The 27,370-nt window shown below is 35.6% G+C and overlaps 2 protein-coding genes across 6 annotated transcripts in view; one reads left to right on the top strand and one right to left on the bottom strand.

Moving 5' to 3' along the window:
* Window positions 1-8: 8 nt before the first annotated feature.
* LOC116852235 lies at window positions 9-25,645 on the bottom strand. Of its 4 annotated transcripts, none has more exons than XM_032832366.1 (8): window positions 25,302-25,644; window positions 7,847-7,970; window positions 7,520-7,605; window positions 4,873-4,965; window positions 4,060-4,122; window positions 3,037-3,120; window positions 1,529-1,766; window positions 9-336 (listed from the first exon to the last, which is right to left on the bottom strand). In XM_032832366.1, the coding sequence occupies exons 1-8, from the start codon at window positions 25,374-25,376 to the stop codon at window positions 188-190; spliced, it is 912 nt and encodes a 303-aa protein (XP_032688257.1). In that variant the 5' UTR covers window positions 25,377-25,644; the 3' UTR covers window positions 9-187. The 4 variants fall into 4 exon arrangements, with proteins under 4 accessions (XP_032688257.1, XP_032688258.1, XP_032688255.1 ...); XM_032832367.1 differs by having other exon boundaries at window positions 10-336; window positions 1,529-1,754; XM_032832364.1 differs by lacking the exon at window positions 9-336 and having other exon boundaries at window positions 1,209-1,766; window positions 25,302-25,645.
* LOC116852236 overlaps window positions 8,620-27,370 on the top strand; it is a 58,538-nt gene continuing 39,787 nt past the window's right edge. The window contains exons 1-3 of one of the 2 annotated variants that reach the window (XM_032832369.1): window positions 8,620-8,839; window positions 13,252-13,991; window positions 14,158-14,213. In XM_032832369.1, the coding sequence (XP_032688260.1) occupies window positions 14,158-14,213 (56 nt within the window). In that variant the 5' untranslated portion in view covers window positions 8,620-8,839; window positions 13,252-13,991. Of the gene's footprint in view, window positions 8,840-12,773; window positions 13,992-14,157; window positions 14,214-27,370 lie in introns of those variants that run through there. The other variant, XM_032832368.1, reaches the window with a different exon arrangement.

The raw sequence follows: 27,370 nt of genomic DNA, 5'->3' as shown, positions 1-27,370 counted from the left end.
CAGTTCTTTTCTTATAAAAAATCCATCTATGTATTTACATCGATAACATTCACCTGTCCACCCACCCATACACACACGCGCGCACACACATACATACAAACGCGCGCGCGCACGGATGCGTATGGCACTCCCATATATTTGAATTATTAACAATTTTCCGCGTTTGGTCGAATATGCCCATTCCCATTCACGAGTAATGAACGCGCCCTTCGTCACTCGACGGGGAGGACTGGCTGACCACGATCGTTATGGCGTCATTAGGTTGCAACCAGGCCCTTGCATTATTGCGCTCAATTTTCGGCGAGCATATCGTTGGGATCTCTGCTGTTGGCATATCTGAAACATGCATGCACGCAACAGATACCTCAAAGCGCTCTTCGTCTGCTCATTCAATTATCTACACGATGAAATTTGATAAACAGAGGCACGAGAGAGGAGTCGCATGAGCGTAGACTGAGAGAAAAAATATCTAAAAAGTAAGAAACGTTTATTCAGTGATTGCTAACATATTTACTTAAATTTAAATTTTTTATATAAAATTTTTTTATTCATATATAATATTTTTATTCATATATATATATAATAAATAGCAAATATTTGTGAAAAGCTAAAGTTTTAAGATTTTAAGAAAAAAATGTATATTTAAGAAAATAATGTACAATTAAGAAAAAATATATATTTGAAACACATATTAGTATAGGCAAATATTAATACTCAACAAATCAATGTTTCTTTTATTTTTCAGATACTTTTCCTTTTATTGTAGAGAAGCAGCAATTCGTTTTTTCGATGTCATATGTAACTATGGCTTTTTTTTCCAGAATTTTGACTATAATCGTCGTTATTCGACGTTAGTTGTCCAAGACGTCGATTCGTAATTTCATCCACCTTTAATTTTAATTATCTAAAGCTTTTGGATACGCGTTGAAAGCTGGAGATTTTGATTACAAGTATAGAAGCGCTGGAGATCGGCATATCTGACACGCAAGAGATTGACGTGATGAAAAGGAAATACCAATAAAAAATTCCACGCAAGTGCAATCGATTACACGGTGATAGTTTCAGCCGATACGCAACCCCGCGGCACTATATTGGATAGTTTTGCCGTGAAAGCGTGCAAGTAATCAGAGAAGATGAAAGCATTTAATTTCAATTCCCTCGACAGCTGTATATTTCGAACTACGTGGAATTCATTTCGGTGGCGTGACATTTTCACCGCGATATATCCATAGCAATATATATTCAACAATTTTTCGAGACAGAGAGAAAGACGAGAAGCGAAACTGCGCGTGGCAACAATCACAATTTTCACTAACGAGCGAGAAAAGCTATGACAATGAGAATTGGTATTGAGCTTTTAAAATTCACGGATCTGTGGGATGCGCGTTCGCGATGAGGACGAAGAGTACAAAAAGAACGATATGCGCGATCTTTCTTCTGCTTCTCGCACCAGCGGATCGATTTGTAATTTTTTTCTTTCTAGCTCCCTCATAGCTCCGCGGAACAAAAGCATACCACTGCACATTACCTGGCCTCTGTACTTGACTCGGCGTCGTTGTATCCGGGAATTGCACGTGTTTTCTCGATAGTCGACCTCCGGTGGGACTTCTCTCTGTCAAGAGAGGATTGTGGCACGCGGTGGGACTTTGCGTCGGCGTGGCCTTTGTCTCGTTGTTGGTCGCTCCTCTTCGTGAACTTAAACATGACGTGGCGGTCGTAGTCGGAGGCTGAGTGACGTATCTCACCACTGGAACCTTCAAAGCATACTGTATGAGACGTGAATGCGTCGAATAAGTTTCATGGTAATGCGTGAAGTTCAACGATTAAAACTACTTTGGTCTTCCGCGAGAAACCATCGGAACCATCGCAAGGAAGTCGTTTCAGGCTTTTGTTCGCTTGTATTTTATTTTCGAGTCTTTAAAGAGAATCTTAAGCATGTATCAATAGTTGTTACCTGAGATTTGTCTCACGTGAGATATTCAAATTTTGATTCAGAGTTAGATTCAAGTTTTTCAATCGAACAATGTGACATTTATACTTATAATCGCGATTCAACTTCCCACCAAACTTTGAATTCAAATGTAAATATCTTGATGATTTTCAAGTAATAACTATTGATACAGATCTTAGATCTATATTAATAATCGACTTAGATGTGAGTTTTTCAGTATCGTGATTATAAATGTAATGTCGCATATATTCGATTCAAGTAAAAAACTCAAGTCTAACTAAAAATTTAGACCTGAATATCTCACGTGAGATAAATTTCAAGTAATGACTATTAATACAGATAGTATAGTCGTTGAAACTCCTCTTAAATGAAAAATATTTGAGTTGAGTTAGAGTTTTTCAGTTGAATCGCAATTACAAATAATATAATGTCACATATATAATTCAACTGAAAATCTCAAATCTAACTTTGAGTAAAACTCCAAGTGTCTCACATGAAACAATTTCAGGTAACAACAGTTAATACGGGTCTTGCTCTCTTTACATCGTTTATACGGCGATGTAATTTGTACGAGGAGGGAATTCTACGCGGTGCACATTTGACGTATAAAGAAAAGAAAATGACAAGGGATACAATGGAATCTGGCGTACAATCGATTTCCTTGGGATATTGATTACAAGGTAATGAACGTTGCTGCGGATATCCCCTTACTTCATTACTTCGTTAGCTTTTAGAAAGCATGCGATCGTACTTCTCCGGCGAACTGGCCGTTAATTCAGCGCTACTACTCTTCTCGTTTTTATCGTTGCCGTTGTTATATTGATTGAGTTGCTTGCTACTGTCTATACGACTATCGCTACGACTATTACTATTACTACTGCCAGAGAGGAGCCCCATATACACCCATTATACAATAGTCTCGCAAATTATCTGTGGAATCGCTATCTCGCCCGAATACATTCACGATACACTCATACGATATTTACATTTTGTTAGATAAGCTTTTCGCGAGCAAAATTACGAACGTGTAATTCACTTAGCCTTTCGTCTCGCTTCTGTCCTCGTGAACTTTTCGGAATACTGACCCTATATTCGTAGTCGTGTGCGGCGGTACCGCGACCAGCTAGGTATTCTTGGTACTGCGAGATGACGCACAACAGCGAATATACCTGTAAAACAGTTATCTACGTTGAGTGATTTAATGTCTGCGAAAATTAATGAATTAAAGAACATTTGCGAAAGTATAATAATCAATATTATTCGATTAATTAATACGTAATATTTTATTAACAGGTATTAATAATTATTCGTCTTCTTTTGGCGTGTACTTGTTAATTCGCTTCAAAGTTATTTTAAACATTTTGTGACACGCTTCATGGAAAGCACGATTATTTACGTGAGCAGTCTACTCGGGAAAAAAAGTTTATATATGAATTTTGCCCATATATGGTTATATATAATCATATATAATTATATATGTTGACATTGAAAAGAATACTATTGTGAAGATACAATTGAAGTAAATGCTTATGTTTATGGTAGCCCATAATGTCGACGTTTAATCGAATCAAATTATGTTTTCCTTTTTCCATTTGACAATTTTTGTTTTATATATAAACATATATAATTAGATATGATCATATATTAGATAAGTTACGTTATATGGACAAAATTCATATATAATCATATATATTTATATATAATTATATATAATTTTTCCGAGTAATGTTTACGAAAATAAATAAATCGTAAAGGTCACTCAGGAAATATAATAATTAATACCCAAGTATAATAATCTGTATCACTTGATTGATCAATAAGTAATATAATCAGTTAATATTGATAATTATTTGTCTTCTCCTTCGTCGGCTTCTACTTGACATTAATTCGCTTCAAATTTATTTTTAAGATTCTGTGAGGAAGTTAAGTTATCATTTGTAAGATATGTTAATGTTATCATTTGTAAGATGGAATTATCTTATCACACAATGTTTTTTTTATATACAGGGGACTGTGGATATTCTTCGAGTTTTGATGGTTTCTTTGCGGTCTTTCTGCGATTATGACCGTGACGAATGTGCAATTAAATTTGGACGGAGAACACTTACGTTCAAGCAAAGAAGGAAGAAATTCAATGTGTACAACATAACCGTTGTCGGGTTGAAGTTGGGCTGTAACAAACCAATTTCGTAACAATTAGCTGCGCGCAAACGCATTCGAGAAGTTTGACAGCGCCTCGCAAATATGCTTTACATTAAATGCATTTTCGAATTTTCCACGGCTTATTCTGTAAGACCGTCAATTCTAGTTTTGATATCTTCCGTGTAGCGTGATATCGCTTCCTGAAATAGTTACGGGCCTTCTAAGCAGCCGTTATTCATAACTTTCGGGCATTACAAAAATGAAAGAAACAGAAAAAGAACGAAAATGAAAAATAGGGAAATATGTTTTACATAATACCGTGGAAAATTTAAATATAACTCCATGTTACGCAAAATTGCCCAACGAAAAATTTTATTACACGCAAGTTTATACGGCGTGACTCGTTGTGCTAATTGTAAATTCAATATAATGATTTTCTATACAGTAAAAACAGCGAATCATATTCATATATCACGGAAGAAGTGTGTAATTACAAAACAAGTGTCTTTTCCGGTATTTCTTTTATATCTTGAAATTTAATTAATATCATGAATTCTGATTAAATTTAATTTAATTTAAATTTATATCGTTAAATCTTTTGTCTAATCTCTGATTTATATTTTACTTCTACGAGATATCGCAACTCGAGCAGAATATCAGCGTTATCGCTCTCAGTTGGCCGATAAACAAATCAATCATTATCAAGTTAATGTTAAATAATTTGCGACGATTACTATGTAGAGTTGCACTCGAAAGAGCATGTTACAAAAAATACTTACGGTAACGAAAAACAGGTACAGAGAATGTGCTACGTCGACGAAACCGCAGGCGATCACCGCGATGATCCATGGAATCAGCAACATTTTACGATCCTGAGGACAATTATTTGCGCGGGAATGAGAGCGTCATTCGTGAAATGCATACGTGTTCTCTGTGAAATTTCTATTGCGCAATTTCGCTCCGTATCAGACACACAATATTTCGCGAATTTCGAGAATTTTAATTATATTACGCATTTTCGCATAACCCGCGATTCGCGATCTCGCGAATTTTGAAATAATAAAACGAAGGGAAATATGGCGATGAAATTAGCACGAAATTTCCGGCAAACAACAAAACACACGGCCGGTACGTTTTGTTCGTTGATTTTTTTAAATTAGTGACACTTTTTGTGTGTTACGGGAAGCTTCCTCGAAAAGCTCGTTATTAGCGTCTACTGTTATTAGCATTCACGAATGTACAGTTATGGTGCCTGTCGCGCGTGAAAGTGTTATGGTTTGTTTTATTAGTGGTATTCGTCATGGTCTAAGCTACTCAGAATAATGAAATTCTTAACGTGCATTTGCTCTTTTTCCCTCTTTTCGTTCGCCTATGTGAGTTTATGATTGTTATCACTCGTAATAATATTGCGCACGCAAAGAGGATGATACAACGCGTTATCGTCGACTACTATATGTACAAGCCGTTATGGAAAAAAACCTGCTAGATAATAAGAAAAGAACTTGTCGATATCGCACAGATGGGGAGAATATATAAAAACTTGTGCGAGATATTTAAGTGCAAATAAGATCGGAAGAAATTGGGAGGCCAAAATAAAAAATCGATACGCTTGTTATGTCTATTACGCAATCGTGTCGCGCAGTTTTAATTATAATAAGTACACTGAGAGAAGAAATATCTGAAAAATAAACAAATGTTTATTCGGTAGATGCCAATAATTTTATTAATTGACTTTATTTAGATTTAAATTCGTTTAAGTAGAATAAACAATTGCTTTCGTGAAAAGCTGAGGTTTTCAGAAAATGTATATCTTCTTATTTGAAAAATATTTTATAAGTAATATTATATAAAGTAATAATATATAAGTAAATATACAAGTAAATGAAAAATATTTTATATATAAGTAATATATTTTATAGTATAAGTAAATATATTTTATAGTATAAGTAAATAATATAACTTATAATAATATATTTAATAATATATTTTATAGTATAATATAAGTAAATTTTATAGTGTGTCGTTATCCATGTTAGTATCTATCGATTTTTTCTTTCGGTATAAGAACCGTGCGAATGGGTTTTTTCCGATTTTTTATCTTTATCTGCGTTCAAACGTGTATGACAAAATACGGAACGGAAGATATATATATATATATATATATATATATATATATATATATATATATATATCTTCCGTTTCGTATTTCGTCATCACGTTCGAGTGACCAATATATATTGTATATTGATCTCCGTGAATAATGCGTAGTATCGAGAAATTTATTAACAGTAGTATATATGAATCGTTTATTCAAATGTCCATTCTACGTTGCGTTTAATGGCACATATACCTCTTGGGAACAACGCGTTTGCGTCATACCTGTAACTTTTCATACGATCCATTCGGGAGCAGCGATAATGCTGTTTCATCACGTTCCAAGTGGAAGCGAAAGTATCTTCCACCACGTTTTCACGGCGTTGAGTTCAGTAGCAAATATAATAAACGTGAAAACGCCCGAGAGAATCCACGTCTTGAGGAAGACGAATGATTTTTGGTGTGTAAAGCAATAAGACGTGAAATTCTCATTTGTACAAATATAATGTACAGATACGAAATATATCGGTTAGATTTAATTGCCACGAGGAAAAGAAAGAGCATTCTTTTGGAAAATAATAAGATAAGGATTTCACCACGTTTTCTATCTAATATAAATAGCAGCGTTTGATACATAGAGAAAAAATATCTGAGAAATGAGAGATATTTATTCGATAACATTTTTGTTCATATTAATATAAATATTTCTCAAATAAGAAAGTATATGCATTTTCTTGAAAAAAATTTTAGCTTATCATGAAAAAGCAATAGCTCATTCTATTTACAAAATATAAATTTTATTTTATTAAAAATAAATTTAAATGAAAGAGTTTAGATAAAAGTAAATATGTTATTAATATCCACACAACACACAACATACACACACATCGAGTAAACATTTTTTATTTTCTTAGATATTTTTTCTCTCAATGTATGACACTCTATCTGTCTATTATAAAAAGAAGCAGTTCGAAATTCTACAGCATTTCCAACTTAATCTCCTACGCGCAATTTCTTGTTTTAATCTTAGAATCCTAAATATTTTAAAGTAAATTTTACCCAGCATATTTTCTGCTTATAACTTTCGAAAAAATGATCGAAATTTGATCCTTTTTTAATTCTTGTAGAAAACATCGAAGAATATAAATCTACCAGTGTTATTGCGATTCACTGAAGTCGAAAAAAGTTATAACAAAAAAAATATATATTTTTAAGAACGTCCGGATAAATTTTACCTATGTTTTTACCATGTTTAGGATTCTAGAATTAATTCTTTACGTGAAAAACAATGCTATTAAACGGTATGTTGATTGCTACGAAGTTTGGCCCTACCTTCAATAAGCCGTACAAAAGAAGGAGGCTGCACAGCACGCCGCAGCAGGAGCAGACAAGCAGCATTGCGTTGAATCGAACTGTTGCTGAAGCAATACAAGCAAATGTCGTTTTAAGCGAAGCCGACTACTCCTTGGACACGAGAATGGTTTCGTACACAATTCCATGCGTGATATACCAAGAGAGAAAGAGAGAGCTATATTTTCCCCCGTTACAACGAACAAATTAAAATGCCCCCGCGTCAACTCACAATTCATTATTGAGTTTTATAACGTCCTACGCAATGCACGCGTCACACGCAATGCAATCGACGATGTGTAAACTTACTCGGCGATATGGTTCCCGGCTCCAGCACGCTGGACGACTCCGGCAGAGAGCGATTCCCCGTTAAGTATTGAGTCTCCTCCAATAGGACCATACAAGTAGTCAGAGCCAGTAGCGCGAAGTACATCTGGAAGCGAGAATTCCAAATTGCTGCGAGATCTCGTATTATTTCGCCTGGTAATTAGCGCAACGCGAATTCAAAGTCTATTAACGCGCGCGATGTAATCCGGCAAAAATTTTAATTAAAGCTCTAATTAATTAATCGGCCTTTCATACATTCCGATTCCAAATAGAGATATTTATGCGCTTCGGTTGTTTAAACGAAACATTTGATGTATATATGCCTTGCACTCGGTTCTGCGGCTGCCTTAACATCAATAAATCGATAGTTGCTAAAAGTTTCCGGGCAGCCGCATCCCGTATTTGGCTACGCGTCCCTCACGCCTGTATGATGTGTTTTCTAAATTAATTAACAGTAATGAGAAAAGCCTAGCTCTAGAAACGGACGTATCTCTCTCTATTTCTCAATATATAATTATAGGCGCCTAAGGTCTCTGCCTAACGCCACTCAACGTTAAAAGATGTGTATTATGTTAATTTAACAATGCCATTTTCCGAATAATAGATGTTCTTTGATGCTCCTTGGAAATAATTCTAAGGTATTTTCCAAGAAATCACGTTCGAATAAGTTTGAACACATAGAAACGGCTGGTTGAATATTTTTAATAACTATCGACCTCTCGAATGGTAAGATGATATATCGATCTATATCGATCTATCGAATGCGCGGTATTAAGTGTGCAGAGGGCATTGTAGGCGCGCGGCAACGCCAATTGCGCGCGGATCTACGATCTTTTCGAGTCGAGCAACCGCCATGGACGCATCAATCGACATCACTCCGTGCTTGACACATTTTGTCATATTTGAAAGTGAGTCTCACGCGTAAATAAGTATCGGGAGCGTCGAAACAGTAATATGCGATCGTCAGCACGTATTGTAAGTACGTTGATAGGCAGTAATCTCCGCGTTTGTCAGTGTAAGTGAGCGATGCTTGTTACGATTGTCGCGTCTCTTACACTTGCTATTATAGGATCGGCTCACTCGAGCAATGATAGAATCGTCGTATTTATTAATTGGCAATTAGAAATTCGATGATAATCAGAGGGAAAAAGAGATAAAGACGATGCTAGAGTTATCGCGAGGTAACCTCGGTCTGTTACCAAAAGAGAGAGAGAGAGAGAGGAGTATACAGAAGGCATCGTAGGAGAGCGACACATTCGCGCACGAACTTGTGACGTACGTATCAACTGCATAGCTATTTTCGGCCTTCTTGCGTCGGACAACCGTCATGAACATATTGATCGATATCGCTCCGCGTTTGACGTGTCTTTTGTCATATCGAAAGTGCGTCTCGCGCGTAAATAAATATCGGGAGTGTCGAAAGCAGCGATGGGCGATCGTCGAGACGTATTATAAGTACGTGATTAAACAGTAATCTCTTTGTATGTCATTATATGTAAACAGTATTTGTCGCAACGTGTCGAGCCGGCGTCACTTGCTATTAAGATCGACTCACTCGAGTAGTGGTAGAATCGCACGATCGTCGCACTTATCAATCACAAAAAGTAAAACAGATTGTGTGTTATTCGTATTCGACTGTGTTTGCTTCAATCGATCACGATACTCGACTCTTCCAAAAAGGAAATCAAAAAGAGCGGTACAGATACGCGTGTTAGAGAGATTTCTTTTCATCTCGTGTCGCGCTACGTCAATTTATTCGCGAGCTATTGGTCCGATACAATAAAAGTTTGCCCGTCTACATCACATGGAGTAAGCCTGAATTAAGTAGTAAGAGCTGGAGTAAGGGAGTGAGCGAAATAAATTATTTCCATTTCGTCTTACTCCTACTCCTACTCCTTACTCCATCTATTGTAGGGCTGCGTTCGGAAACGTCACTCGAGTACTCTCCCTCTCTTTTTATTTCACTCTTGTATTTCGCTCACTCCAACGGCTATCGTCTAGTAATGTGCACACAGTGTGTGTTTTCGAACGCAGCATAGATTGGGCCATAGTCGTTTAAAGCTGCGACATCGACATCAGGAGCCCTATTCCGCGTCGTCTACAATATGCGGAGTAAGCTTGGAGTAAGAATTAACCAATCATAGACGATTATTTTTATAATAATAAATAATAAATGCTTACTCCGCATATTGTAGACGATGCTTTCGACCCGACCTACAATAGATGGAATAAGGAGTAGGAGTAGGAGTAAGAAATAAGCAGTAAATAAACAGACCAATTACAATCGATTATTTTTGAAACGTGGGAATGGAATTGGTCAATTTGTTTACTGCTTATTTCTTACTCCTACTCCTTACTATATCTATTGTAGATCAGGCCTAACTACTGACCACTTACTGACAATTGTCGGATCCGTAGACGTCGTTGCGCAGCTTTTTTATACCGTAGAAAAGCTGCGCAACGACATCTACCGATCCGACAATTGTCGATAAGTAGTTACGGAATAGGGCCCTAGGTCTAGGTTCGAGTTCGCGCTCGTGCAACGCTCATGCACTTGCTCTCGCGCCGGCGTACTGTGTCAGCAGTACTCATGTACAGAGCACGCCGCGGCGCGAAAGAGAAAGTGGGGGGGGGAAGCGCGTGACTATACTTATCTGAATCGCGGAAGGGGGGGGGAGGGGTAGCGAGTCGTGCGCTACGTGCCGTCGCGTACTGCTGAAGGTGACTTACCGGAAGCACAGCCGCGCGTTCCGCATTCCTTTCACTAACTTATTCGCGTTCATTGCACGATAACGCCGGGCGATCGACACGCGGATCAATACTATCGTTAACAACTCCGCTCGTAGACGTCGTAGCGACTTGAAATGAAGATCATTAGAAAGGGGAAATTATCGCGCTCTCGATGAACGTAAAATTGTTACTCTGTGGAATAAGAGTCAGACAGCGTAATCACGTATGTACATCTGCTTTTATGTCGCGTTAAAGTGGGCATCAGTTTGTGTTCTGATTTGCAACGCGAAGCGTGAGTTTCATGTTTCGACGAGTATAAAGAGCAATTTAAAAGAACAAGTTAACTGGGAATCTTTCTATCTAGCAAAAATATTTTCGCCGTAGCGCCGAAATTTAAATAATTGATAAATTTAATTTCGTTAGTAAAGCGATATATTTAGCTGTCTCTGTTTCTACAACACAGTTATTTTTGTTCTTGTGACTAATCGTTTTTCTATGTGTAATCGGACGATCGTCGAATTTATTAATTGGAAATTCGGTGAGAAGGAGGTGTAATAAAGAAGGATAGATAAGTAATATGACTTCAAAAATATACGCGACGCCGAATTTTGGTAAATAACGTCGGTTTTTTTTAAGTGTATCTTAGTCCCAAAAATACTTTATCATATAGGTAGATCGATAGTTTTTAAACTAATATTTTCAACTAATCACATTTGTTTCTAGCTGCGCACCATCACTCTCATCACTCTTGATTAAAAAGTGAGAGCGTGTTTTTTTAATTAACTGAGAGTGATGTGAAACGCGCAGCTAGAAACGAATGCGGTCGGTTGAAAATTTTTGTAATAATTATCGATCCATCGAATAGTAAGTCATTTGCATAACTTTGTGTACATACGTGAATTGCTCGTTTTAATAATATATTTTCGCAATGAATCGCGACTGAATATCGTCTATTAAGTTACACGACAAAATGCATAGAGACTTTTGATCTCGTTATTTAGCTTGTAACTACATCGCGGTATTGATTGCGCAAATAGGAAGTAAAAACAACTGACAGGTGATGGCGGTTCAATATCTAAAGAATAATTTGATTTTGCGCTAGCACTCGGGGCAATTCTGCTGCCAATTTGCGGAAGGACGCGTATATACGTTGTAATAATCCAAGTTAGTTTAATTCAGGTGCCATCAGCAGGGGAAATATTCCCGGTCCTATTCAATCCTGTATAGGCTTCGATATTAAACGAGATCAATATATTACATAATCATCTCTCCACTTGTCTATTCAAATTTGTTTATTAAAACGAACTTTTCGACATGTAGGCGAACGACACAGTAAAGAGTCACGAATATACACAGAAGAATATATAGTACATTTAAGTGAACGTTATTTATATGTGTTTGAAGTATTTTATAAATTTATATATCCATAAATCTATCATTAGTTCATCATAAACATGACATTTATTCTGAGTCCTAATAAGTTTAGTATTTCAATGAAACATATGTTAAATTAAAATAGAAATTCGGTTCATTTACTACGTATACTGAGAAAAAAATACTTGAAAATTTATTTATGGAATATGAAGTATATTCACAGAAATATTAAATATTTCACAGAAATAAACTTTATATTCCACAAAAAGTTTTTAAATATTTCTTTTTGTGTAAAACTAATTTTTTTTTCTATAAAGTTTTATAAAATTTTTGAAAAGAAAGATAAATTTTTAAGTAAATATTAATGTTAATGACCTTTTCTAAAATATGTGTGACAAATATATTTTAAGAATATTATTAAGAAAATATTTTTTATTGAAAATAACTATTGTTAAAAGCAGAAAAGTAAACTGAGTAATCGCTTTCCTTAGCAATAGAATGATATTTTCAGTATGTACCTTCGATTCGTGATTTATAATATTTTACCCCGAAACAAGAAAGGAATAAATACGGAACAAGATACGCGAATTTTTCCAAAATAACTATACTGAGAAAAAATATTTAAAAATTTAATCATGGGATATAAAATTTATTTTCCTCTATGAAATAAAGTGTATTATATTATTTATAGTATATTATAATAAAGTATATTTTATTTCAGTGTAAATAAACTATATATCCTATAAATGTATTTGTGAGGGATATAAAGTTTATTTTTCTCTGGAAAATAAAGTATATTATATTATTCATATTATAATAAAGTATATTTTATTTCTATGAATAAATTTTATATATCCCACAAATAAATTTTCAAGTATTTTTTTAGTATATGAATTTAAAACTTGCGATATTCAGTCACAATTCGTTGTAAATGTTTAAACAAAACTATAAGATTCAAAAAGAGTAGAAACTACTCTCCTTGGGAGTTTTATCGAAACACGCGATATCGATCGAATTCGATATTGCGCACCATATTGGCAATTATATTCAGAGTGAACGCGGCATCGGACGGGTCAAAGATCACAACGGCTGATAGATCATGCCCTTTATTGCAAAATGGAAGCTGAAATTGAGGTTCATAGCGTTCCTCTATTATTAATCTCTTCTATCTTAATGCTCATGTTTATTATGAATGAGTCGCGCAAACGACGTCAGTATAAGCTTCGTCAATCGTTCCGAAACTTTTTCCTAATCTAATATAACCTAATTGAACAAAACCATAGACATAGATAGACGGTACGACAATCGACAGCTGTGCACAGTGCAAAATCGCCGTAACCGATATCAGAACGCATTCGATAATTAAATACTACAATAGATAATATAATATCGAGTGATTGCGTGACAACACCTTATGTGTACGTTCGACAATTCGGCGGCGCGTCGAGTTGTGCGTCTTTCGACGGAGCGGCAAAACATGTCAACAAAACACGCAGGTCATCGACACACTCGCGAACGTCGCATTCCTTTGTGGGGAGTTGAGGACGTCGTTTATGGCGATAGCGCTGCTCGTTATTTCTGCGTCAGTTTCGCGAAATGCGTCCTTCCATGTCCTTCCTTGTTTCCATGTGTGTGTCAATTATCGACACACCCGTCGCGCGGCCGCGTACGTCGATGATTACAATGGAGCATCGTAAAATTCGGGGAGTGAGTGTCCGGCGTCGCGAGTCTTTCGGCGTGACAACAAAACATCAACAAAGCATGCAGGAGCTCGACAGGTTCGCGTACGCCGCATTCCTTCGCGGAGCGTTGACGGAGTCGCTCGTCGGTACTCTGTCCGCTATTTTCACGTAAGTCCTGCGGAATTGATCAATGTCCCCGCGTATGATAGTCAGTGTTCGTTATTACTTGACGATACTCGCGCCGCGGTCGCGTGTGCTGGTGATTACAACGTTCTACCATAGTTTCCAGAGGATGCCTGTCCCGGAGGAGCCGGGTCGGGCAAAACGGGATTGGTTCGACGGTGAGTTCATGCTCTCTATATTCCTGTGTTTAACCCTTTACGGTCGAAATCCGACGTTACAGCCAACTATCGGAATAACTTGGATTACGACCGCGGAGGATCGTATCCACGCCATACTTGTTTGATCAACCAAACCTAACCTAATCTAACTTAATTTTAATCAAAGATGATCATCTTTATGTTTAGATCCACATATAGCCGACCTCGACTTCCATCATTTCGGTGAGTGAGAAATGGGGATAACTTTAAGGTGTTGGTTTTCTCTTTCTCATTTTAGTCCTCGAGCAGTCATATTTCAAAGATAAATATAAACGCGTTAGTATAGAGGTTGAATTTCAGTTGAAATATATATTATTTCTTTTGGATCAGTTTCGCATATACTGGGATCAAAGTTTGGTATGCATAACTATAATCACATAGAGAAATAATTACTATGAATTATGATAAAAAATCATTTTTTATTAAATTGTTACTGCAATAATTGTTACTACTATAATATTAATAGTGATAATAACCTTGTATACGTATTATTTACTATATTATTATAATAATATAGTATTATTAATTCGCATTCGTATTATTAATGCGGATTATATTAATCTGCATTATTATTACTATCTTATTATAAAAAATATGGTTGAGGCCAAAAATAACTTTATTTAGATCACTCACTTTTTTTTTCAGTATATGCTCTTTTTTTGTTACTAATATTCTTTATTTATATCGTTTGTTGAATGCGATATTACAACGTTAGTTCATGGGAGATTATACAAATTTGCGAATTTTATTAATAGAGAAATAGAGAGGGAGAAAGGAAGGTAGACAGCGATATCGACAAAGGTTGGTTGACGTATTATTCACGCGACTGCTCCAGGATTAAAATCACCACGCTATTGCCACAAATTTTGATTCATCTTTTGATATATGTGCTACTCGAAACAATTATGGTATCGTTTCTCTTAATACTTTAAACAATGTTTGAAGTGCCTTCGCTTATAAAATGTCATATTTTTACATTCATGTTATTTCCTTACATATGTGATATATATTTTATTCTTACATATCATTCTATCATCGCGCAAAAATGTGTGTGTGGATAAATAAGTAAATAAATAAATTAATATCTATATCTATACATACACACCTATCTATACCTATACATACTAATACACATCATACTTTAGGTATTTAGTATTTTCTTCGTGTTTTTACTTTAATTTTCAAGGAATATTTTAAAATTTTAGTTACTACTCTTTACATTATATATTATATAAAAATTATTGCACTTTTACATTTGCATTATAATTACATTACATATTAATCTTTTCTATACTTACTTATATTATATCATATTACTATTTCATTATTACTATTCATATTTACATTCAGAGCACATATTGAACTTCTTACATATAGAATTAGAATTATCTAGATATAGAATTATTATAATAATTATTATTATAATAATCTAGATATAGAATTATTCAGTTAGGTGAATTATTCCCTGATTGTTTCGAGCAGCAAATATGCTATTTTGAATATGTGTGTCGAATTGAAAAATAAACTTGGCATAGAACTTTTCGTCGAGGTTCGAAATAAATTAGGGCTGAAAGGATTAAACGATGGTCACTGCGTTCTATTAGGCGGCTGAATTTCCCCGGGGTGTCCGGTCAGAGTTGGCTCGGGTTGTTTATTCGTAGCATTCGCGAGTCTAGCTCGAGAACACTTATACGCGACGCGGTATTAATTAATACTGCGACGAGTTGTGCGCGAGAGATTGTATGACGTATGACTTTTGATGCTTCAAATTAAATGAAAAGCTGTATAATGTATATATTGCTATCATGTTGCGCGAGATCGCGACGTTACACAATACAGAGGTGTGTTTGCATTTCCGTAACCGTGCGCCGCGTCATATTCCGGTGTGCGTTGTTTTTGCATTGTTTACAGCGATCTTACGCGCGGCAACGCCGTAAATACTGAGACCTCGAGTTTTATGTTATTTTTGAAACGAAAGACTAGAGCGGGAGTCCAGCATTCCGAAAACAAATCGTCTAGCTTCTTTTCTGCGATTTATTTGATACGCGCGCGCGCGTTGATACAATTAAGATTTATTTGCTAAATAAACGGAAAGAGAATATTGAAATCGTCATGATAACGATGAAAGAAACATTGTTACATGATTGATCACAGCTACTCTCGCACGCGGCTATTTGTCTAGAGAATATTATTATGTATTTTATATATAATTTATACGCGTGGACGATACAGAAGAAGCGCATAATTGTTGTATGACATTTTCGTCTCGCTTTGACCATTTAAATTCATCAACATTGATCTAAATTAACAATGAAACTTCTTTTGATTGAAATTGAAGAAACGCCGAGACGGTAAGAACAATTATCTGGTCCTACTTTGGATTTTCTCGATTTTTCTTCTTCCGTAACCGCGGAAGTTTTTCGATTGTTCGTATTAAGGGTATGTTGTCTGTACTTCAAAAGCAACTTTTCAGAAATTTTGAAAAAATCTAATTTTGAAAAAATTAGAGATAAATCTATATTGCATCTAAGAATATGCACACAAACAATTTGGTATTGATTCAGAATCTGGATCAAAAGTTACTCTATTTTGAAAAGTAAACCAAACAAACGTGGTGACATCAAATGACACTTTAATAAGACATTTTAATAGGATATTTTAATATTTAGTAATTAATGATATCTCTAACGTCAATATTATGTCATTAATATATCATTTGACGTTATTCTACTGCTTGGAAGTGTTTTAAGTTTTAGTTTAAGTTGTACTGTTTTGGAAATATATGATCTTGTTATCTTTGATAAAGGAAAAGATAGTAAATATTACAAAATAACAAAAATTACAATTTTTGTATACATTTTTGTATTTTTACACTCTGAGTATTTAAAGTGATATATGCAGAGTTCCATTGTGCAGAGATAAAAATTAAAAAAAAAAAACAGAATAATATAAAATAAAATAAATAAAAACGTGATATATTTGAGTAAAAATATGTTGTTATTCAACTGTATATATACAGTTATTATTTAAAGTAATATAGTTACTACAGTTATTACTTAAATTTTCATGCGGAAAACAAAAATATTAGCATTTCCTTTTTGCAAGGATTATACGGGCAATATATTCTTCATTTGAAAGCATATTTCGATTGCAGCATGTGCGCACGTGTACAACAGCATCTGTGCGCGTTGACGGTCTAGTGGTCAATTTGAAAATGATAAATAAATCCTCGACTCATACATACGCATACGGGTACATGTACGTTACTCGTAATATTTTGCTGAAATAATTAATTCAGAAAATTGCGTCAAATGTGAGCGTGTTTCTCGCTTCTCCCAAACGTTCCGCGGAATTAACATTATTTAAGCTGTTACGCACGACACGATCACCATATATAATTATGAATAAATCTGCAATTCATACGCGTTCGCGTATTTATGATATTTTGCACAAATATTTGTCGAGGCGGATTATACGTCAAATTAAACACCGGCCGTGTTTTTCACGGAAAGACGTTATTTTTAAGTGGCGTGTATCGCGAAATCAGAGCGAGATGAGCGCGTTATTAATTTCACCCCGTGCGGATAAAGTCGCGAATCAAATTTCCCCGTTATTGCCTCGGGTCAGATACCGCGGGCGAGTCGTGCTATCTCTTTCTTCTTTTTAACTTGCTACATGGCGAAATTAAAAGGGCTCGAAGGCTGTTACCGCTAAAACCTCCGTGCACCGGAGACCGGTATAGGCGGGAAAAAGGCAAAAACGCGTCTCACAGTTCCGTCCCGTCCGTTTCGCCGCGTCTCTAGTCCCCTCGAGTCTACCGACTTGGCATATTGCGCGGTGTGATCCTACGTTTCAGGGTCCGTATTTATGGTCACTCGAATCTCGTCCTATAAATCCATCAAGAGCGATGCGGCTCGAGCGGGCTTTTAAATTTTAAGCGGCGATAAAAACGGTTCGGAGGTTGGCGACTTCCATAGATATCAATCGGGAAGCGTGGTGCTCGTTTGTTGCGTCATGTCGCGTATCTTGACAAAGTACTGTCGCTCTCGATTGGATTTTATTTATTTCCTTTAAGGGAGTATCTTCTGGTCTGGAAGGTCGCAAGAGGAGAGAGAGAAAAAAAGATATTTTTTCAGAATATTTTATGGGGAAATGAGAAAATTATGTAACGTTAAACTTGCTGTTTAAGTCTTATTTTAAAAAGATATTCTTATTGTCTAAGTGACATAAAAATGCTGTTCTGTTGTATCCTGGTTACAGGTCATTTATATGCGTTTTTTCCTTTTTTTTTTAAAGAAGAGCATTCTTGTCACTTAGACAATAAAAATATGTTCTTAAGTAAAGTTTAAGGAATATATAGAAATTTGATATTTGATTTTTTCGTTTTCCTAAAAGAAATTCCGGAAAAACCATTACCTTACTTTGTCGCTATTCATTAATTCTGCACGGAAAAAAATAGTATGGTTGGTCCACATATAAATCTGGTTGTGCCAACCAGATTCCAACCTGTGATAAAATACAAAACAATTATATTGCTACAACCCCAGAGCAATTGTTGAATTATTGGTGTTGCAGCAGTGAAATGATATCTTGTTGCTCAAACCAAGAGTATTCACGATAAACGTCACTCAAACCAATTTCTGATTGCGGATCCTGTGTAGTCGATGTGTCAAAATAAGTATCAAATCGTATCAAGTCATACTTACCATACACAAAGATAACCAGAAGTGATGCAACTATGTTGTTCACAACTAAGTATTTCTGGTTATATAATCAGAAATAATAGTATTTCTGGTGCACCATATTTTTTTTCCGTGTGATCATCGACAAACCAATGTCCTCTAATTCCAGTTAGTAATTCATTTCCGAATAGCGCAAGAATATAAATTTTCGCGCGACGAACTTCCGGGGAGGAAGGCAAATCGAGGCTGGGGAGCTGATTCAGGACGCACGTGTTGGATAATTCGGTCTTTTCGAGTCAGCCAATTATCGCAGGTAGTTAGCGATACGATCAGATATCGGTTTGAGCTTGGTGTCGTAGAATCGATGCCATTACGAAGTGTGTAATGAGATCGGGTTCTATAATCTACGCCTTAGGACTTAATAAAACAATTAATGGAGTCGGCTTACTGGTGCACACTTTGCTCCTCCGTCTACGCTTTTTCTTTTCTCTCTTTCTCTCTTCCCCGGTTCTTTTATTCGTGAATATCCGCGAAATGTCTGCTAACTGTGTGACGATGATAACGCTGATCCGCGGTAGAATAAGATTCTCCCGCGAGCGCGTCAAGTTTTGACTGTGTCGGCGCGAATTAAAGTGCGCGGCACGGGAGAGCTGTTTCTTCGCCCGGAAGATAGTCGAGGGATCGGCGGAAGGTTAACGACGGCGATTAGATTACGTTCCGTTTAACTTTAGCAATTATGAGACAAAGGTTATCCGACACGCTTAATTTCCTCCGCGCCGTAGCTTTCCTCGCGGAGACCCGTAGTATGACTTTCGCGCAACTTTTACGCGCTGGAGATGTTTCGCGAGTATCATTCATTCCCAAGATTTCCGAATTGCGCAAACTCATCGGATAATAGTTTCATGAAGTTCGTTCCGTCTCTTCTTGCTCCTCATGCAAATATCATGCTCTTGCGCTACTCTGCACTGCAATCTTTGAGCTCTTCGTCGTAATCCGCGAACAGACAGCACTTTTACGATGAGTACATATTGATACCATGTTACATGTTACGTGTGTGCAACGAGAATATTCAATAACGAGACATGTGGCGGATATTTTCACGTGAGATGATAAAAATATGTAGCGGTAGTTCGTCGCGGGAATTGCGATAAATGTCGCGGCGATGTTTGAATCGCAAATTTTGAATTGAGAAACACGTTTTTTATTACTTTGTGATTTTTGCTGTGCAAGTCGGAGACTGAAACGGATATCGGTGAAATTTTCCACTAAATTAATTAATGCACTGAGAAGGAAAAAAATAGAAAAAAAATTAAAATTAATAAAAGATATTTATTTGCGCGGTAAATAATAATAAATTTACTTGCACACGCACCAATATACATCGTCCCTTTAGGTATACACATTTTTACACCGAGAAGAAATATTTTTTTATTAAAAATATGCACGTTGCTTTAAAACACGTGGCTTCTCATGAGAACGATCTTTTGTTCTATCTGAATAAAAGAATTTAGATTCAATATATTATTGAAGTTATCAATTAAATATGCCCCCATTGGTGTCCAGCAAATGAATATTTCTTAGTTTTTAGATATTTCATCTGTCAATATATAATTTATAACACAGCGAAACAACATGCACCGCGTATATTTCCTAGTATTTCCTGGTATTTTATGGTATTTTTTTACGGGGTTAAAAGCGTACTGCCTGTTTGCAGAACGGCAAAAAATCGAAAAAACAGCGTTGTTGATCAAACTCGAAAAACGAAATAGTCTTCCGGTTAAGCGTCGGATGTTCTGGCGACTTTGTTGGCAATCCAAACTTTTTGTCGATATCGCAAAATACTAGGTCAATTCATAAGTTCGGATTTTTAAACAAAACTCAAGTGCATTTTGTTCTTGTTAAATACAATTTTAATCAATAATACATGCGCCATATTGTTCGGCGATCTTTTGCATAATTTTATAATTCCCCTCTCGTAAAACTCTTGTACTTTTTCTAGAAAAACGTTCCAAGTGATTTTTTACATTTTCTAAAAAAGCGAAGTTTATACTGTCGAGGGATGTAATGAGCGAAATAGATGATAATTGGAAATGGCAATGTCAGGTGAATATCGTGAGACCAAACTTCTAGCCAAACTCTTGTAATTTTTACAGAAATAAAGAAAACATAATAGACCGGAAAAATTTGTTACTGTTTTTTATTTTCAAGTCGGAAGAAGATAACTATGCTTCTTTAAACGCACTATCATCAAATATCCTCTGAAATGTCAACTATCAGAGTATGTACAAAACATATGCATACAACATTGTTATACAATTTCTATCATATTTTTCTTGTATAGATTTTGTTGTACAATTTCTGTCGTATTATTTTATCTAACAAAATTAAAACTGATATCATTTTGAAAAAAAATGTATTTAATTAACAACACGTTGGCATTATTATCTACAATTTATAAAGCTAGTATGCAATTAAACTAGCAGCGCAATTTAGAAATAAATCTAGTAATAATTTACTATACGCGTCGAAGATAAATGCACGAAATACGACAGAAATTACGCAACAATTTTATGCCAACTGCGTACGGAACTATCCTCTTAAAAAATATAAAAAAAATACAAGATATTTATTTGCGCGGTAAATAATAATAACATATTTACTTATGTGATCAAGCAACATGTGAATGTCAATTAGACAAAAATACGCACAAATTTATGGATCAACCCAATACATAGATTTTGTTTTTTTTTTTTGTTTTTTTAGAGCCGTTACACAGCCGTTTCGCGAAAATACAGCCGAACAAAATTTGTCGTGCAAAATAGAGGCTTCGCGGGCAAGTACGCGAGCGAAGCGTATACGTATAAATGTGTAACATCGAGTGCATTCACAAAAAAGCACGCATTTCATTGGAATTGATACGCGTTCCCAGAAAAATACGCTGATCAATAGTTGTTAGCTGGTTCAGCGATGCAACCGAGATGCGTAGCGTCCGCGACGAAATGTTCTATTATCAATAAACCGTCAATTGCGATAGTGATAAAATGCCCGATAATCACGCGCCATGTGCGCGACGTATCTCTGCGTATAAAATTTGCAACGACTCACCCATATTCCGTTCCTTTCGTCATCGATTTACGCGGAAACGAGAAGAAAAAATTCCGTCGAGAAATCTCCGTTCAGATATGTTTTCATGCTTCTTGTTATGTACGTTCAATATTATAGTTCAATATAAGGACATGTGGCAATCTTTTTCCTCCGTATCCCGGGAGAGAGGAACAGAAAAAATATCGAATATGCGAATATTTTTTCCAGCCGCCGTGAATCCATCCTTGAAACCTTTATATATCATTGTCTCGATACAATCACCAGTCATAAATTACTTTTGCGTATTTGTGCGATGCTCCATTTTATGAACGCGGAGAGCGAATATGTCATGGCTGAGAGAAACGCGCGACACGTGTATTTTTTAAATTATGAAGCACTGATACTACATATTCGTTAGTTCATTGATGCGGGAGTATTGATCTCGCGTTTCGAGAGAATCTTTCATGTAGATCAAGAAATCGGTAAAAAATATTTGGAATTTCTTACGGATATATTTTTGCAAATAAATAATTCCGTTTCTATACTGAGAGAAGGAATATCTAAAGAATAAAGGATATTTATTCGGTGTATACTATAATAACATATTCATTTAAATCTAAATTCTTTTATTTGAATAGAATAAACGATCGCTTTCGTGAAAAGCAAAGGTTTTCTTAAGGTTTTAGGTAATTGTGTATTTTGCTTATTTGAAAAATATTTGTATTTTATGTCGGTATAAGCAAACATGTTATTGAAAGCTAGAGTAAATGTGTTTTGTTTCTTACACGATACAAAAATATTTTGCATTTGTGTTGAAATCAAATGAAAACTTTTATGTTAAATTTTTTACATACCCGTGTGTTAATTTAACATAATGTCCTTGTGTTACTTTGATTATTTGCATTGAGTTCATATATTCACCATTTCTAAGTGTTCATACAACACAATAGTGTCTAAGTGTAACACCTTTGTGTCGATTTTTGACGCATTATTTGCGTTACTTGTTCACACACTTGTCTTATGTTAAATTAACACAAAAATTAGAGTGGATAAATTAGGACATGTGAAATGTGTTAAATTTAACATATCATTTTTCACAGTTTAAATATTTCTTTTTTTTCCGTGTACAATGTTGTTAGATAAAGTGTTGGTAAAATAACGCGAAAATAAAAAAAAATGAAGCAAGATTTAGGATGAATATTAAGAGAAACGTGTCGGAGATAGTTTTATGATATCTCCCAAGCACTTTTTTCACACCTGACGAAAATTCTATTGCTAAGAATGCGTCTATTAAATCGTAGACGTTCTCATTACTAATAAGGTAACTAACAAGGTAAGTTTTAAAGCGGTACTTACGCGGTGATGCTTTACCGCATCAAGCGTAACAGTATATGCTGTTAAAGATGTTGGGCAAACTGTCGCTTAGCATCAACCGCACGAAAGCCACCAGTCGATTTCGCCGTTTTTTCTAAACACTTTTCGTTGCGTTCAATCAACGGTCTCATTAAATTTGATTTATGGGCGGCTTGGCGCGTATGTCGCACGTTAGAGCATTTACGTAATTTCTGTTACATAATTATATTACGAAATGCGCATATGTGCTTGCGTGACGATTTACTTCTCAACATGCGTGCGGTTGGACGCATTTCCAGGATCCTTGGATCCTTCGTACATTTTTACATGTTTTTTATATTTTCACATGCTCGCACGAGGAGGAGAATATTGAACGTTATTTGACACGCCACAGTTTAATCGAGCGTTACGCTTTCTAAAGCGTACGCTCCGATATTGACTCACACTACTACTTCTCGCATGACAGTGTGCTAAAAGTGGTGGAGTCGAGCATTGAGCGTACGCGTATCTATCTCTGTTCGTTTATCAAACACGCATAACCCATTTAGTAAGTAGTAACAAAAATTGTCATTTCTCCACATTAGAACGTCTCCCTTTTTTACACATTAAAGAGTCTTCTTTTTTTTACCTTTTTTTATTTGATGTAATAATCTGCTATCTTATGACAATTATTTGCTATTGTCGCTGCTCTTTACTATGCGCATTTTAAGTTTAAAGAGCTTTTCAACGTGCTGTCTCATCTTACATGTGCCGTTTTTACGCGTATTTAGCTACAAATGACACGAAACTTGAGATCTTGCAGTTTTAAACTTCGCTCTTTATACGAAAAAGAAATAATAATTCGGTTGAATTAACGTGACAATGGACGAACCAAACGTCTTTTTGTTGAAGGAAAGAGAATTTCCGTTTGTTAGAAGCGAATTTAATTAATGAGAATTCTTTTTCTTCAAACAAAATGCGTTTCATTAATTGTCACGTTAATTCAACCAAATTGTTCTCTTTTCGTAAAGAGCGAGGTTTAATAGTGCAAGAGCTGAAGTTTCATATCCATTTGAAACTAAATACATGTGAAAATCGATACGTGTAAAATTTCAAAAAATTCTTTGAACTTGAAACAAATTTTGTTCTGTCCCAAAATAGATAGATGCGTGAACTGTCACACATAAAACTTAAAAATATTGATAGGAAAATTAGAATTTACGTCCCGTCACAAGTTAAATTCGCGTGTTATATATAAATGATGTACATGGCAGATCTCCCAATATCCAATTTTATTCGTGGTTTCTGTCAATTCCACTTTCAGCGGTAAAAATCGATACGAGTAAAATGTTTAAAGATAAACTTCGTTTCGTGCAAAAAATAAATAAACATGTAAATAGTTAAATGTAAAACTCAAAAATATAAATAGGAAAATTAGAGAGAGTTCACATCCCGTCGACCTAAATTGTTCTTGTCACGCATAATTTACCTAATATTTAACTTTACTTGTGGTTTCGGCTCAATTCTTCTCTTTTTTTCTTAAAAATTTGTACGTGTAAAATGTTTAAAGATAATCTTGTTATAAATTTCGTTTCGTGCCAAAATAAACACACAGAAAAATATCATTTTACTGCCAAGAAAAGCGATTACTCAATTTATTTTCCTTTGTTTTAAGTAATAATTGTCTTGTAATGTATTCAAAAGAAGAATTTATTCGGTTTAACAGTTATTTAACAGTTGGTTTAATTCTAGTAAGCAAATAAACATGTAAGCAAACTAAATTTTTCTTTTGAATTTAATATTTTTGATTAAAACGCTAAATCTACTAGGGTTCAGAATGTATTTTGTACAAATTTGATGTTTATGATGATTTTATCATGTATGTCGTATGATAGATTTGCAAATATATAAACTTGTATGAAACATCTTAAAACATTTCCTTAAATGTAGTATATATTTTTCTGTGTGTAGATACGTGAACAGTCACATATGAAAATTTATGAATATTAGTAGGAAAATTAGAATTCACGTTTCGTCGAGCTTAATGGGCACGATAGATTTAACGTACGTGGAAGGTTCACCTAATATTCGATTTTCGACTTGTGTGATTTCGGTTCAATTCCACTGTCAACGGTTCGCGTAAGCGCACTCGCCATTAAACTGCGATACTTACTCCAGTGTAAATTGCACATGCAAAACTGCCTCTCCGTACGGAATGCCAACAGCAACAGGACTGCATGATGGCCATGCTGTGACCACATGGATTCTTTCGTGGAATTCGTAAATGTCCGTATCGTGCTTCCGTCCCGGTGCCGGGCGAATTTCAGTCGCGATGTAATCGACTTCTTCGCGGACGCACTCGCCTTCTTACGTTACAGTCGATCTAGGGTCGCGCACGAGGATCATCTTGCGAGATCGCGCTCGTCGTGGATTCCTGTATCGCGGCCGATTGTTTCGGGACTGGAACGCGCGCGGGATCGCGCGAGGGTGGCTCGGCGCCGACTGCCGCTCGCTCACCCTCTCTTGGTCTCTCGCGGAATTCCCACCTGGACTTGTCTCCGCTTCGCGGCGAAAAGGCCTCGCGCCAACGACGCCTGCGCGAATGTCCGTAATGTCCTATCGGCTGTGGGTTGCGAGTCTCCTGTAGCCGCGGACGCGATCAACCCGTTGACACGTATTACATTACCGGAAGGAAAAAGCGAAATTGAATGGGAAAGTGAGATTTCTTACGTCTTCGTCCGCTCTTCTCCTTGGCTGCTAATGGGAAAAGTTGTCCGCGTGATACAACTTCGGCGCTTTTGAGCGGCTAGATTCTTTCGAGATTTTTTATAATCGTCACGTTGTCGCGATCGCCGCCTTTGATCGTTGCGGTTTGAACAAATTTATTTAATTGAAAACACATTAGACGATCGAAAATCGCGGAGAACAAATCGTAACTGAGAAAAAAAGATTACTTAAAAAATAAAAAATATCTATATGCCAGTAATATATTTATTTAAATCTAATTCTATTTTTCAAATAGAATGAACAATTGCTTTCATGAAAAGCTAAGATTTTAAGAAAATGTATATTTCCTTATTTGAAAAATATTTTTTCTAGTGGAAAAATATATATTTTTATAAGAGAAAGAGAATATGTAAATAAATATGTTATTAGCAAACTTATAAAAAAAAAATCAATTAAATTTATCTCAATTTAATCATTGATTCGAACAAATATGTTTTGATTTAACTAATTGACGATCCGAGCAAAATCAATGGAAAAAAGTTTCATTGATGATTGATTTCAACGAATTCAATGAAAGACTTTTCAATTGATGATTAATTTCAACGAATTCAATTAAAAACCTTTCAACTAACGATTGATATATGTAAAAGGAATCAATGATCGTTCAATTAACAATTGAACGTAGCAAATCTAATTGTAGGCCATTAGATTGACGATTGAACTTAACAAATTTAATTAAAGACCTTTAATTTGCCAAGTTTAATTGTCAGTTAAATGGTCTTTAATTAAATTTGCTAAGTTCAATTGTTAATTGAACGATCTTTGATTCCTTTTACACATATCAATCGTTAGTTGAAAGGTTTTTAATTGAATTCGTTGAAACGAATCGTCAATCAAACGGATTTCAGTTGGATCTACTGACATCAATTGTCAATTAAACGACCTTCAATTGAATTGGCTCATATTAATCGTCCATTATAAATACGACATTTAATTAAAAAGTGATTGATTACTACCAGCAGCCCTGGTGTTACTAGTGTTCACCGAATAAATATTTTATATTTTTTAGGTAGTTTTTCTCTCGGTGTAATTTCGTGAAAGCGTTTAGCAACCTAGTTTTAACACAAGAGAGCGTGCGCCAACGCGATTGTTTCTGATTGAAGCTACAAACACAGGGATTCGGTGCTAAGAAGCATTACAAAGATAAAAGATAAACGAGAAAAACGAGAAACGAGTTATCTCAGTTGTTATAAAGAGTTTATCAGGATTTATTTTTCGATTTCGTTGGGGAATATTATGTGCAGCCGATCATCTTTTATATTAGCGTTGCGGAGTGTGTCGAGGCACCAGCAATGATCTTTATGGCGCAGTTTGTTTGCGCGCAGTTACTACTTTAAGGCCACTGTTTCATATCTCACGATTGTAAAATTCGATCGATTCGCCATATTTCTCCGTGCGATAATGGAAGCGCGACGTCACGCTCTCGTCGCGTTATGCATCACGTACGTTTCCTTT

The sequence above is a fragment of the Odontomachus brunneus genome, unplaced genomic scaffold, assembly GCF_010583005.1.
Source record: "Odontomachus brunneus isolate Ranch 3 - 2012 unplaced genomic scaffold, Obru_v1 Obru_scaffold_208, whole genome shotgun sequence".
NCBI classification, from domain to species: Eukaryota; Metazoa; Arthropoda; class Insecta; order Hymenoptera; family Formicidae; genus Odontomachus; species Odontomachus brunneus.
Note: the sequence above shows the minus strand (reverse complement) of the source record. Positions and strands in the feature narration are given on the sequence as shown.

Bases quoted from the DNA above. Each gene is read 5' to 3' on its own strand.
- LOC116852235 (XM_032832364.1), bottom strand. From the start codon at position 25,376: ATGGCCATCATGCAGTCCTGTTGCTGTTGGCATTCCGTACGGAGAGGC. The intron at 3,121-4,059 runs GTAAGTGTTCTC...ACTGTTTTACAG, and splicing joins TCTTCCTTCTTTGCTTGAAC to GTATATTCGCTGTTGTGCGT. The intron at 1,767-3,036 runs GTCAGTATTCCG...CGTCTCATACAG, and splicing joins CACACGACTACGAATATAGG to TATGCTTTGAAGGTTCCAGT.